The sequence below is a fragment of the Chinchilla lanigera genome, unplaced genomic scaffold (assembly GCF_000276665.1).
Source record: "Chinchilla lanigera isolate Chin_1 unplaced genomic scaffold, ChiLan1.0 scaffold00021, whole genome shotgun sequence".
NCBI lineage: Eukaryota > Metazoa > Chordata > Mammalia > Rodentia > Chinchillidae > Chinchilla > Chinchilla lanigera.
Window position 1 is genome coordinate 18293391 of NW_004955422.1, and position 14773 is coordinate 18308163.

The window sequence follows — 14773 nt, forward strand, 5'->3', positions numbered from 1 at the left end:
AGACCAGCCTGGGCTACAAAATGAGTTCAAGGCCAGCCTGAACTGCATACTGAGATCCTGCCTCAAAAAGACCAAACAAAAAAAGGAAAAAAATCCCAATCTGGTTCCCTGAACCCTTGAACATCATGAACATCACAATCAAGTCTCAGTACAAAATGCCATTTTCTCAGGACACCTTTCACTGATTACCAATCTCAAGGAGGGGTTCCCACCTCACAAGTATCTCATTACCCTCATAATTTCCTCAAAATATTCACCACCATCTAAAACCCCAATACTTAGAAATTTGGCCAGGTATAGTAGCACACACCTATAATCCCGGTATTCAGGAGGCTAAGACAGGAGGATCACTGCAAGTTTGAGGCCAGCCTGTGCTACATAGTAAGTTCAAGGCCAGTCTGAACTACATAGCTAGACCTTGTCAAAAAAAGAAAAAAAAAAAAAGAAAAAGAAAAAAAGAAAGAAAGAATGATAATAATATAGTAAAATTAAAAACAAAGTGCCTGGACCACATTAAGTACTCAACAGATGTTTGTTTAAGTAAATGAAACTACTGAATAAGAAAATATGATTTGGGAATCACAACTTCATCAGCAAAACATAAGCTATACCAAAATAAGGCTGAAGAGGCAGTATATCTTGCTTAGCGCCACTCTAAAATCAGACAGTCTACTTTGAATCTTAGCTCTGTGCCTTCTTAGACAGATAACCTGGGGCAAGTCACTTAACTACACTATGCCTCTTTCTCTAACTCTATAAAGTGGGTATCATAGAACCTACCTTAAAGGGTTGTGGAGAAATAAACTGGCAAATATAGTTATGCATCACTTAACAACAGGAATATATTCTGAGAAATGTGTCCTTAGGTGATGTCATCATACTGAAAACATACTTACAAACCTAGATAGAGCCAGGCACAGTGGCACATGCCTGTAATCAAGAGGCTGAGGCAGGAGGATCACCCCGAGTTCAAGGCCAGTCTGGAGTACATAGTGAAATGCTATCTCAAAGCACAACACACATACACACACAAAACCTAGACAATACAACATCCTATGCACCTAGCCTGTAATATATAGATAGCATTGTATATCCAGTCTGTCATTTAAAATCTAAAAATTGAGCTGAGCATGGTACAGCATGTCTGTAATCCTGGCACTCTGGGAGGCTGACACAGGAGGACTGAAAGTTTAAGCACAGCCTAGGCAACTTAATGACTTAACAAGACTGTCTCAAAAAAGTGAAAAGAGGCCCAGGCATGGTGACACACACCTGTAATCCCAACACCCAGGAGGCTGAGACAGGAGGATCACCTCAAATTTGAGGCCAGCCTGGGCTATAATACTGAGTTGAAGGCTGGCCTGAACTACATAGCTACACCTTGTCTTAAAAAACCAAACAAACAAAAAAGCCAAAAAGAAAAAATTCCATAAGTATATTACTACCCATCAGACTGAACTTTTTCCCCTCTACTTTAATTATACAGAGTGACTTTTCCTTCATATCGTCTTTCCCTCCAACAAAGGTCACCACCACATACAGCCACACAGGCAGCATACTGTAGAACTCCAAGGGTATCTTTTACCTAAAAATATATGAATGGCACATTCTAGGATTTTGCAATTTAGTAGCTCCTTCTCCAAGTTCTGGCAACTCCAGGAATTGTAATGATTAAAAGACTAAAACAGGCTGGGGATATAGCTCAGCAGCACAGCGCCTGGCTGCCAAATACAAGGTCCTGAGTTTGATTCCCGGTACCAAAAAAAAAAAAAAAGACAAAGATGATGAAAAGACAAAAACAGAGTATTCTTTGAAAGCCATAAAAGTTCTAGAAAATAATTACTACATTATGAATATACATTCTCTTCAGGTCACTGTCAGAAATAAGAGTATGCTAACCAAATTACTGCCCTAACAAAAAAATTGCTGAACTCTGTGATCCAGGGATATAAAAAAACAATAAGGGCTGGGGATTAGAGTTCAGTGCCAAGACCCTTGGTTCTATCCCTAGTACTACTAAAAAAGAAAAGAAAAAAACTACCATTGGTAACAAAGTTATCTATAACTCAAGGCTCATGATCCCAAATTAAGCATTCTTTCCATTATAACATGCTGCTACCCATTACTCAGTTCTATCAGACTTTTACTGCCAGTGTATTTTGCTTCTAACTCTTTCTATTTCTACTACCTATACCCACAGTAGTTGTCAAACTTTTGCATGCATCAGAATCATCTGGCTTCTTAAAATACATAATGCAAAGTATCCCCTTCTCCTCAGAGTTTCTTATTCAGTAAGTTTGAGTGGGAGGCTAAGCTCTTGGACTTCTAACACGTCCCTGATTCTCACATAATGGTAATGTTGTGGACAGACGTATACTTTCAAAACCACAGCCTTAGGGGTCCAACTACCAGCCCAACATGAAGATGCATATCTGTAATCCCAGCTACTCAGGAAGCTAAGGCAGAATGACCACAAACTGAGACCAGCCTTTGCAACTTAGTGAAACCCTGTCTCAAAATAAAAACTAAAATGGAGTCTGGACATGGTGACACACACCTGTAATCTCAGCTTCAGTAGGCTGAGGCAGGAGGGTCACTGTAAGTTTGAGGCCAGCCTGAACTACAGACTGACACCCTGTCTCAAAAAACTAAACTAAGAAAGAATAAGTAAAATGAAAAAAAAAAAAAAAGTAAAATAAAAAGGGCTGGAAGCCAACCATGATGGTGCACACCTGCAATCCCAGTACTCGGAAGGCCAAGGCAGGAAGATACCCATGACTCTGAGGCCAGCCTAAGCTACACAGTGAGATCAAGGGCAACCTGCATTACAAAGTGAAACCCTGTCTCAACAAACAAACAAGGGCTGGGGATATAGCTCAGTGGCATAAGTGACTGCCTGGCAAGTACAAGGTCCTGAGTTCGATTCCTGATACAAAAAAAAAATTTTGTAAATGGACATCTGTTTGTTAATATGTTTTCCTTCTTTTATTTCTTAAAATAAAAACAAACAAACAAATAAATAATAAAAAGGGCTGGGAATATAACTTAATGGTAGAATGTCCCTGGGTTTGATCCCTACCATCAAAACAAAAGATAAATTTCAAGTACCTATCACCTAAAAAGACAGTACCTGGGTTCACTGTTTCTGTTTGCAAACATTAGTGAACAGTTTGGTTCACAAACAGAAGCATTTGGTAAAATTTTGTTTTCGTTTGCAAACTCTGCATCCGATGACAAACACAATTGTGGCCATCTTTCCCGCAAAACATAAATAGGACCATCTTTTCCCAAACAGTAAACAAATAAAGTTTGTGAACCGAGGTACCACTGTATTTCATTACTCTAGATAGTCTTCTTGACTTGAAACTGCGGAAGTTACTCCTAAAACAACTGTTCAAATCTCTGTATTCTACTAAGTTAAAAAAAATACACCATTAGGCAGGGCGTGGTGGCGTACACCTGTAATCCCAGCACTCAAGGGCAACTGAGGCAGGAGGATCATTGAGAGGTGGAGACCAGTCTGGGCTACAAAGTGAGATCAAGCGGGGCTGGGGATTTAGCTCAGCAGCACAGCGCCTGCCTGGCAAGCGCGAGGTCGTGAGTTCGGTTCCCAGTACCAGAAAAAAAAACGAAAAAAAAAAAAGTGAGATCAAGGCCAGTCTAAACTGAATAGCAAGACCCTGTCTCAAAAAGACAAAAAAACACCAAAAAACAAAAAACCACCCTAACATCTAATGACTGTTTCCTGTTCATATCCAGCTTTGAAAATTGTTTAAGATATTTCTATTCTCAGTAATGGCTCCCAAAATGAACTATCTACTTTACTAACAATCTATCAGATATCCATAAAAAGGCTTTATGAGACTCAAGCTCCACAGTAATACAAAACGCTACCTTTACCACTTTAAAAGGCCACCCTTGTCCCTCCTCCTCTCTACCTACCTGAAGGAGGCCTTCACCACTGTATGTGCCAAAACCATTCATTTGGTCACTATTTTCTGCCTTTTATCTTTAGGGTTTAAGTTTTTACCAAGTACTCACAGATAGAGAAAACCCCCATGAACCTAAAATTTAAAACAGAAAACAAGAATATGAGTGACATGCATAAATAAAAAGCTTAGCATATAGACAAACTATATGACACTGCCATTTAAATAATCAAGTGTGATAAATTCAAAGTTCACAATAGCAATTTGCCAATTTTTAAAAACATGAAACACTAGTTATCAAATATTTGTAAGGACCTCACTTAGATATTATACGCGTACTTGTTAGGGAAGGAAATTTGAAAAGGAACCTCAAAAAACAGAAGTACTCAGTCTACAACTTACTACATTAAGAGTGGGTATCATTTTTTTTCCGTATGAAATATACCACAGAAAAGATCAGATGGATCTGTGTTTAAAGTCTGATTCCATTCTTGACTAACTTTATAATCTTGGGCAAGTCACTCCTTGAGCCTCTACTCCTACAATCAAAAAATTAAGGTTTAAGACTACACCACACACATGTACGTTCAAAGGAACACGTAAAGCTGGATGTAGTGGTACACACCTATAATCCTAGCCCTCTGGCAGGCTGAAGGAAGGTGCCTGGGCAGCATAACTTCACAAGACCGTGTCTCGAAATAAAAAATGAAGGGCTGGGGATATAGCTCAGTGTAAAGGTCCTGAGATAAATTCTGAGTACTGTGAACAAAACCCAACAAACAAAAACTACCCCATCTACATTACAGAGTTGGTCTGAGGATTAAACAAGGTAATATATACATTAAAATTTAACATACTGCTTGACACATTTATTGAAAAAAAAAACAAAAATAAATAAATAATGTTTATTGTTTCTGTTTTATTTTGCAATGTTGGGAATGTAATCCAGGGCCTTGTACATTTGCTAGACAAGCACTCTACCACTGAATTACATTCCCTGCCATTTTGTTTGTTTGTTTGTTTTATTTTTGAAACAGGGTCTTGCTAAATTGCCCAGGTGGGACTCAAATTTGTAATGTTCCTTCCTCAGCTAGCCCTCAGTGTTAGGATTATTACAGATGAGTGCCACTGTGCCCAGCTCAGAGTATAGTCAACTAGAGTTAACTACAAAGTCAACTAGAGCTGGGCGTGGTAAAGCACACCTGTGATCCCAGCACCTGGGAGCCTGAAGGAAAAGGACTGTTGTGAGTTCAAGATCAGCTTGGGCTACATAATAAGTTCAAAGCCAGACTGAACTACATAGCAGAAAGAAAAAGAAAGAAAGGAAGGAAGGAAGGAAGGAAGGAAAGAAAGGGAGAGAGAAAGAGAGAAAGAAAGGAAGAAAGAAAAAAAAGAAAGAAAGAGAGGGAAGAGGAGGGGGGAGGAGGGAGGGAGAAAGAGATAGAGAAAGAGAGAGAAAGAAAAAGAGAAAGAGAGAAAGAAAGAGAAAAAGAAAGAACGAAAGAACGAAAGAAAAAAAGGAAGAAGAAAGGAGGGGAATGAGAAAAAAAAGAGTATCATGTACAGGTACAAATTCCCTATGATGAATGTGATCATTATGTATACCTAAAATGTACCAATAACTTAATTTAAAAAGTAAATAAATAAAAACTAGGAAAAAAAACTCAGCTACACTTTCTTTGTTTTAGTGGCCCAGCTACTTTAAACACGGTTACCTGACATGTATGCTAAATCTAAGCATTCGTTTCTACTAGGGACTAGTACTGAGCTACAGGCCTACCTCCTTTTATTCTGGAACAGTGTCACTCTGAGTGGCAAAACTGCTCAGACTAGACTCAGAGTTCAGATACCGTACTGCTGCACCCTCCCAGATTGCTGGGATTATAGGTATGTGCTCCCCACCTTAAACCTAAATGTTATTATAGTTTAGACTTTCTGGTTCTTATCTATCCAGCAAGACTCAACACTCAGATAGGATGTTCATCCCTGTATTCCAAACTCTGCTCCACTCCAGTGATCTATTCCTAACACTCAAAAAAAATTGAAGCTGGGTGTGGTGGTGCACACCTGTAATCTCAGAATTTGGGAGGTAAGGCAGGAGGATTGCCACATATTTGAGACCAGCCTGAGCTACATAGTGAGTACAGGAAAAAAAGGAGCGTCTAAGTGTGGTGGCGCACACCTGAAATCCCAGCAAAGCAAGGCTGACACAGGAAGATCCACTGTGTATTTGAGGTTAGTCTGGGCTACAGAATGAGACCTTGTCCCCAAAAAAAGACACTAAAAAGTACACCATCAAGGCTTTCAATAATATCAACATAAACCAATACTTATTTTATTTAACACCTACTGTATGTCAGGCATTATTTGAAGCTTTTAGTATAAACCATAAACAAAAACATCAGCCTGAGCCAGGCATGGTGGCACACACCTGTATCCTAGCACTTGGGAGGCTGAGGCAGGATGATGGCTGCAAGTTCAAGGTCAGTATGGGCTACATAACAACACCCTGTCTCAGTAAACCAAAATACAAAACAAAACAGGAGCATCCTAACTCTCATAGTTTACACTCAAGTAGAAAACTATGCCATAATAGTACAGTAGTGATTGGTACTCAGCACAACAAGAGAAAGGACTTAAATATAGTCCTCATTCTGGATGCCCAAAATACATCCTACTGTATAAGAAAAGAATTAGCTCCTTCACCTGCATTTTAAATTACCCAAAAACAAGTTTTTCTCCTACATTATTTGGAAGGAGACTGCAACAATCAGAACAGTGCCACTGGGTATGGTGGTGCTATAGTCCCAGTACCTGGGAGGCTGAGACAGGAGGATCTGCAGTTCAAGGACAGCTTCGGCTACATAGTGAGTTCAAAGCGAGCTATAATTATATAGCAAGACCCTGTCTTGAAGTGTTGTGCTCTACCAATACATAATGAAGGCTAAATCTCATGAAATATTTATTATAAATAAGCAAAAGCAACAATTTATAATACCCATAATTTTTTTCTAATTAGCAATATAAAAGTCTGAAGTGGTCACACATGCCTATAATCCCAGAACTGAAGTTGAAGATCAGAGATTGAGGCAGAAGTATCACTTCAAATTTGAGGCTAGCCCTGGGCATGGTGGCACACGCCTGTAATCCCAGCACTCAGGAGGCTGAGGCAGGAGGATCATTGTGAGTTTGAGACCTGCCTGGGCTACAAAGTGAGCTCAAGGCCAGTCTGAACTGCATAGCAAGACCCTGTCTCAAAAAGACAAAAAAAAAAAAGTTTGAGGCTAGCCTAAACTACATAGCGACTTCAAGGCCAGCCTGGACTACACAGCCAGACTCTGTCTCAAAAAACGAACAAAAAAATAAAACACACATATATACACAGAGTATAATACATACATGCTAGGAAAAGCAAAAACCTTAAAATAAGTATTCCATTTTACCTAGTCTATTCCCAGTCAGAAAGATGTTAGACTGAGGTCATTCAAGCAACTGTTTGTTAAAGGGATAATCTGGTAATTGCCACTGAATTTGAAGAGAATTTTAGGGTAAGGTGGGACTATCACCAGAAATTCAGTGCTCTCAGTTCTCAGCAACAGATAAAAAGACTGAGCTATATTACAGAGTCATATATTACCAATGTTATCAGGACTGAACATCCAATAGGCTAATAATATACTTTAGAAAATATCCAATAGGCTAATAATATACTTTAGAAAATCTCGTAACCTCATCAAGATTGACAAACTAATTGAATTCTTTTGTTTGTTTATTTGCTTGTTTTTGCTAATTGAATTCTCAACATCTTCCCCTTCAGATAATGCAAGCAGGTCTAGGTGAATTTATTGGAAAAAATGAGATCGTAATCCCAGCACTTGGGAGGCTGAGGCAGGATTGCTTCGGGGTTGGAGACCAGCATGGGCTATGAAGTAAGTTAGTTCAAGGCCAGCCTTCACTGTATAGTGAAACCCTGTCTCAAAACAAAACAAATAAACAAAAAACCAAGTTATATAACTCCTTTACTGGGCCAGGGATTTAGCTCAGTGGCACAGTGCCTGTCTGGCAAGTGTAAGGTCCTGAGTTCGATTCCTGGTACCTCCCCCCAGAAAAACTCTTTTACTCTGAAATATACTATACTGACTTTTATACTGATTTAGGCATTCTTTTTTTCTACAACTGTCTTTGGCAGGGGATAATGAATTTTTCCTATTCTAAATGTAACTAGATATATGCAATATATCTAGTGAATTCAAGATCAGCCTAAACTGTATATTGAGACCCTGTCTCAAGAGAAAAAAAAAACTGAAAGTCATCACACTAAACAATAGAGAAAACTCATACATTTACTTTAGAAATGTTATTATGCCTTTGGTTTTTCTGGACAATAATAAGCATTACGCAGAATAATATGGTTCAAAAAAAAAAAAAATACAGTTCTAAAAACTGAATGTTCACCAAACAGAACTGTGATGAATTTAACAATTTAGATTTAAGAACTGTGAAGTACTATGCCAAATATTACCTGTAAACAAATATAAATAAATAACTCAAACCACTCTAATACTTGCCTACTGAAACCAAATACCTACAGAAGAAAAAGTTCCATTCTTTGTATGTACCAGTATTTCTTAACAAGGTCCTATATTCAAATTTACCAGAAATAAATTATCTTTACCTCAGGACAACCAAATACCCACATCATCACCAAAATGAAGCTTCTGTTCCCTCCCATGTGAGTATCTCCTCAGGTACAAAGACCTGCCTTGGAAGATCTGGCTTTGTTCTAATAATGTATCCATAAAAGGACTAAAGTTTTCATTTAAACAAATAAACAATGCCAAGTCTTGCTTTAGAAAATCCAAACATTAGTTACCCACTTTTGTCATTTCCTAGCTGTTCAACTCCAATACTCCAAAATAAGCATTCTAGTTCCAGAGAGCAGAACTTACGTCTCGAATCAATCAATCTATCTATCTCTTTCAAAGTTACCACTCTTTTCCACACATAAGAGGTAAACAACGAAGTTTGGCAAAACATAATTTTTAAGCTATTTCTGATTTTTTAAGAATCACTTGCCACGCATGGTAGCACAATCGGTAACTCCAGCACTCAGACGTTAAAGCAGGAGGCTAAGTTTGGGGCGAGCATAGCAAGATCCTATCTCAAAAAAACAGAACAATATACATACCAAAACAAAAAAAAAGAATGATTTGTCACTAAATTCAAAATTCATATCAAAATTCGCTTTACCAGATTCAGCTGTGCACTTGAAATAGCTACAATAGGAAAAAAACATTAAAAGGATATAGTCAAACAAAGTTTGTATTAGTAAGAATACAACTTCAAAAAAAAAAAAAAAGGTAGCGTCCTGGATATAAGTCATTTTGTCCCACAACAAATTTAGATTCAAACTTTTAAAATTAGATTGTTTTCTCTCCCAAGAGGCTATTTTGAATTATGTCAAAAAAGAACTATCACGAAGATTTTGTCCCCTAATACATTAAGTAATAGTCAGTAACAATCTAATGCAATGTACTGTGTGATTCAATTAAATTTAACAACTATATATAGCATGGGACTACACAAACTTTAACCACTAGCTAAATTAATTAACCTAGCATTTTGTCTCCCTTCCCAATGTTATATTCCCTCGTCAGTAACTGCAAACAATACAGGAGAAAGACAAGACACAGTGGGGTTGGCAGTATAGTGCTGTGGTTGAGCACTTGCTTAACATGAAGGAACCCCTGGTTTTCATCCCATCACCATACAAAAAGAAAAAAGGAATACCATATTGGGGGGGGGAATTAATGACTACTAAAAATGACAACAGCTGAGCATGGCGGCACACACCTATAATCCCAGCACTTGGAAGGCTGAGGCAGGAGCAGCACTTTGAGTTGGAGGTCAGCTTGAACTACAAAGTTAGTTCAAGGCCAGCCTGAACCACAGTGAGACCCTACCTCAAAAAGGCCAAAAAAAAAAAAAAAAAAAAAGACCACAACCCTTAGAGGACAAGGGAAAAAAAACTTAAACCTTTTCAGTACTTCATTTAATGGAAGTTCTTCACCCTGCCTTTATCTTAGTCTCTTAGAAGTCCTCCAATAAGATCTAACTTAATCAATAAAAAGAGTGTAATATGAGCACTCACTACACAGGGACACTAAGAATTTCAGCCAGTCACAGTAACACATGTCTACTTGAGAGGCTGAGGCAGGAGGATTGTAAATTCCAGGCCAGGTTGGGCAATTTAAGATTTCTTTTTTTTTTTGCAATTTAAGATTCTGTCTCAAAATAAAAAGGCACAGGGCTATAACTCAGTGGTAGACTGCTTACCTCATATTCATAAGGCCCTGGATTCACTCTCCAGTGCCTCACCACCATAAAAACAAAAAGTTTAGTAAACAGACTGACATTCAAATAAACCACCAATATACTCTATTATAGGACTGTGTGAGGATGAGATAGGAGGATCCCAAGTTTTTACACAACTCAGTGACACTCTATCCCAAAAATTAAAAATTAAGGGCCAGTGACAGCTCAGCAGCACAGCACTGCCTTGTAGCAAATGCAAGGTCCTGAGTTCAATTCCTGGTACAAAAAAAAAAAAAAATTAAAAATTAAAAAATGCAAAGGCTCTGAGTTTAATCCTCAGTATCACACACCTAAAAAAAGTTGTTATAAGCCAGGTGTGGTGGCGCACACCTGTAATCTCAGCACTTGGGAGGCTAAGATAGTAGGATCCTTGCAAGTTCAAGACCAGCCTGGACTACAAAGTGAGCTTAAGGCCAGCCTGAGCTGCATATCAAGACCCTGTCTCAAACAAAAAATAAAAATAAAAAAAGTTGTTATAGCCGCCAGTGGTGGCGCATGCCTATAATCCCAGCACTCAGGAGACTGAAGCACAAGGATTACCATGAGTTTGAGGCCAGTCTGGGCTACACAGTGAGTTCAAGGTCAGCCTGAACTGCATAGGAGAGACCCTGTCTCAAAAAACAAAATTGTCACTGAAGGTATTTACACTTGAGATATAATTTTGTCATGAAATCACAGAAGAGATCTTACCCTAAACTTCAAAATCATTACTCAAAATTTTGAGAAAGTGCCCCAAAATATATATAAATTGCTCAATAGCACATTTACCAAAAGAAAAAATATGCTAAGTAAGGAAAAGGTTAATGTGTGCAACAGGTAGCAATCATCTTACAATTAAAAGAAAAATCTTACCAGGACAAAAGTTAGTCCTTGCTTGGATCTTTTTACATATACCATTCTACCTTGTTATAAAACATGAAACGTTTTGGGGCCGGGGATATAACTCAGCAGCATAAGTGCTTGCCTGGCAAGCCTGAGGTCATGAGTTCAATTCCTCGTACCAAAAAAAACCAAAAAAACAAAAACCCATAAAAAGTTTTGCTTGCCAAAAGACCTTTCCTCTTAAAGGCTAGATCCTAAGACCCCCTCACATGTACGTAACAGTTCAAAAATTCTCAGCCTTGCCAGATGTGGTAACACACACCTGTAATCCCAGCACTCAGGAGGCTGAGGCAGGAGGATCGCTGAAAATTCAAAGCCAGAGTGAGCTATACAGTGAGTTCAAGGCTAGCCTGAACTACACAGTGAGGCCCTGTCTCAAAAAGAACAACAACAAAAAACTTCTGCCTAACATAAATATGAATTCCACATAGCAATTACTACCTGAGGTGGGAGTTTTGCAGTATCCTTTCCTTTACTGCTCCCAAAAGAAGTTTAATTCAAATGTTAAAATGTCAAAACAAATTCCAAATATTTCTAAAATTATTTTTTAAAAAACCCATTACTGATACATTTTACTTTAAAACAGACATAAAGAACTGTAATTGCGCTGGGCGTGGTGGCGCACGCCCGTAATCCCAGTACTCGGGAGGCTGAGGCAGGAGGATTGTTTTTCGAGCCCAGCCTGGGCTACAAAGTGAACTCAAAGCCAGCCTAAACTGCACAGCAAGACCCTGTCTCAAAAAAAGACAAGAAAAAAATTGTAATTGCGACACATGGATTGAGAACAAGGGGCAAATCACTGAAATGAGGCTCACCAAAACATATGCCTGCTAACATACACCAAAACTTTTTAACAGTTACATTAAAAAAAAAAAAAAGCAGGGCCTTTCTCTAAAAGAATAAGGATCATCAGAAAATGGATTAGAAAATCATTTTCCCCATCCAAACTCAGTATAAAATGCAGAGCCAAATAAAACCACCATAAATTCCTTCAGTAATCTTGTAGGCCTTTCACTTCAGCAAATTATACATATTACGTGCAATTCCATGGTTTTCCTCATATCCCACTCCCATAAACACAAGTTCAATTTTTCTGAAATGAATATATGGTTAGAATATTAATAAAATTCTCCTTGACGAAAGAAAACAAAAATCAAATCTTAAACTCCAATAGGAAAACAGTAAGAAAGCATATGCACACACAAGTTAATCTCTCCAAATTACGACTAAAATTTCTTTCGACAAGATGTATCTCATACATTCCTCTCAAAATACAAAATACAGAACTTCATCAACATCCTTTATTCTAGCCAGGCGTAGTAGCGCACGCCTGTAATCCCAGCACTCAGGAGGCTGAGGCAGGAGGATCATTGCGAGTTTGAGACCAGCCTGGGCTACAAAGTGAGCTCAAGGCCAGCCTGACTGCACAGCAAGACCCTGTCTCAAAAAAGACAAAAAACAAAACAAAACAACAACAAAAACCTTTATTCTATTCTCAATCAATCCCTCAACAACTCTGCAAACCTACCGAAGTATTAATTTATTAACATAGTCAACAGTTCTACTCCCCAGCTCAAAAATTACAAACCCTGGTACCGCATAATCCTTAAAAAAAAAAAAAAAAGATACAGACGCATCGTTCCTCAAACTGTTTGTCCCTAAAATTAACATTCTAACGTAATTTATTCAATTAGACTTTTTATAGTCTCAGTATTGTAAAATTAGGAATCCTTGTCTCATTGTAATCTAAAATACCCTTTGATTCGCAATGGTTTCTATAGAAGTTAAAGCTGTAATACCATTTTCAAACATGATGAATATTAAGGCTCTAACTACTTGGCCAAAACCCAAATGAGGTATTAATATATTAAAGCCTCATATTAATATTAATGTATAACCCCCCTTCTCTGACACACAGAAAAGCCAACTAAAAAGTAGTAATACTAAATTCACAAATGAAAACAAAATAGTTATTCTACTTCAAAACTCGAGGAAAAAAAGAAAGAAAATACTAACCAATCTCTGGCTGTAACGAATTCTTTCTTCTTCGGGTTCCATCTCTCACTCTTCTGTTGAAATTACTATAAAGAAACCACTCCAGGACTGCCTTCCTCTTCCTCCTTAGGAACCAGATTGCAACACTAAAGAATAATGATATGAGAGATGAGAACTCATTCTCAGACTTCGCTTTCTTTCCACAGAAAGGAGGACTGTATTTAAGGTATAAATTAAAGGCTCTCTGAGAAACCAATTTCCTCTTCACGAGTTTGGGACCTTTCTGCTCTTGGGCAAGTGGTTCCATGTCACGTTCAACATTAATCACCACATACAACTGTCCAAGGCCTAAGCAAAAGGAGATGTTGGTTTCAGTTCCTTGTGGACAGGCCACACTACTTATTTCTGCCCACGGGATGGCAATTACCAAAGCTCCCCTTTACTGCAGCATTAGCCAAAACATAAAAAACAAAAACAAAACACCTCAGGACTTTTAATCTCTAGAGAGCTGACAAGGTGAAGCATTCACTGAACTAATCCAGATCCTAACCAAATTAGTTCTTACACCAGTAATTAGAAACTAAAAGAAAGAAGGGCAGACTGTCTACTACACTATATTAAAAGAGGACAAGAAATGAGGATCTAAAGAAAGACTCCAAAACGATTCCCCACACTCCTCCAGTAAGGCAATACACAACTGTCGCCCCAGCCCTACCCTCTACCCGAACACAATATATGCATAACTCTCAAATCCGAGAGTTGCAAATCAGAGACAAAAATCAAGTCTGATCTCTTTGGGTACAGTAATAAATGAAACAACTCGATCTATGGATAAGAACAAAACACATCCTTTCCAAAACTATATAAAGAACGGCTTGACGCGACCGTCAATCCGTTAACACCAAGCAAGGGTTTTCATTTTTCTAAATATTCTTATGGATAATGGCTTCCACTGGGAATGCAATATTTTCCTCTTTTGTAACTACATTACGGGCACGTTAACAGCATCCTTTCAGAACTGCCAGGAGACCAGAGGACCCAATGACATAGTTTGCCAAAGCAGTTCGTGGCAGTGTCCTCCCGGAGGAAGCCTTCGCTCGCGGCTGGGGACACCGTGTCTGCACCCCCTGGCTGAGGGCAGCCCGGGCCGGACGAGGAAAAACGCAAATCTCGCCACCCGCCCCCAGGAAAAGCATCCCAATGGTTCACCCGTCGGAAAAAGAAATAAAAACTTTAAGTCTTTCGATAACACAGCGAACCAAACTTCCCAAGGCGGAGGGGGGAGGGGGAATCTCACCGGGGATTCTGCTCTTGAGTTCTTGTCCAATTGAGAAGTGAAAGATTCCAAAAACTGAGAGGAAAAATTAAATCCCAAACGTCGTCTTCGGATATTCCGCGGATCAAGCCAGTATCGAGAGGGTCAGGGCGACCCGGAAAAGAGGAAACAGTTGCTGGATCCAAGCTCCTCTTCTGGCTTTGGAGACCGGGCGTCGGAGGCGTCAGCAGAGGGGAGCACGACCCTCGGCGCCTCGCCCGGCCCGGCGGTCGGCAGCCCGAATCCCGGCCGGCCCGGCCGCCGGGAGCGCCCTTCT

General features: G+C 39.0%; 1 protein-coding gene across 2 annotated transcripts in view; it reads right to left on the reverse strand.

The window, feature by feature from the left end:
• The window catches only part of Kdm2a (lysine (K)-specific demethylase 2A), a gene marked incomplete at its 5' end in the record, with an annotated part of 106921 nt that extends 92148 nt beyond the window's left edge, over positions 1-14773 (reverse strand). Inside the window, 3 exon segments of one of the 2 annotated variants that reach the window (XM_005384358.2) lie at positions 3943-4064; positions 13203-13327; positions 14479-14773. In XM_005384358.2, the coding sequence (XP_005384415.1) occupies positions 3943-3984 (42 nt within the window). 2 annotated transcript variants of the gene reach the window in all.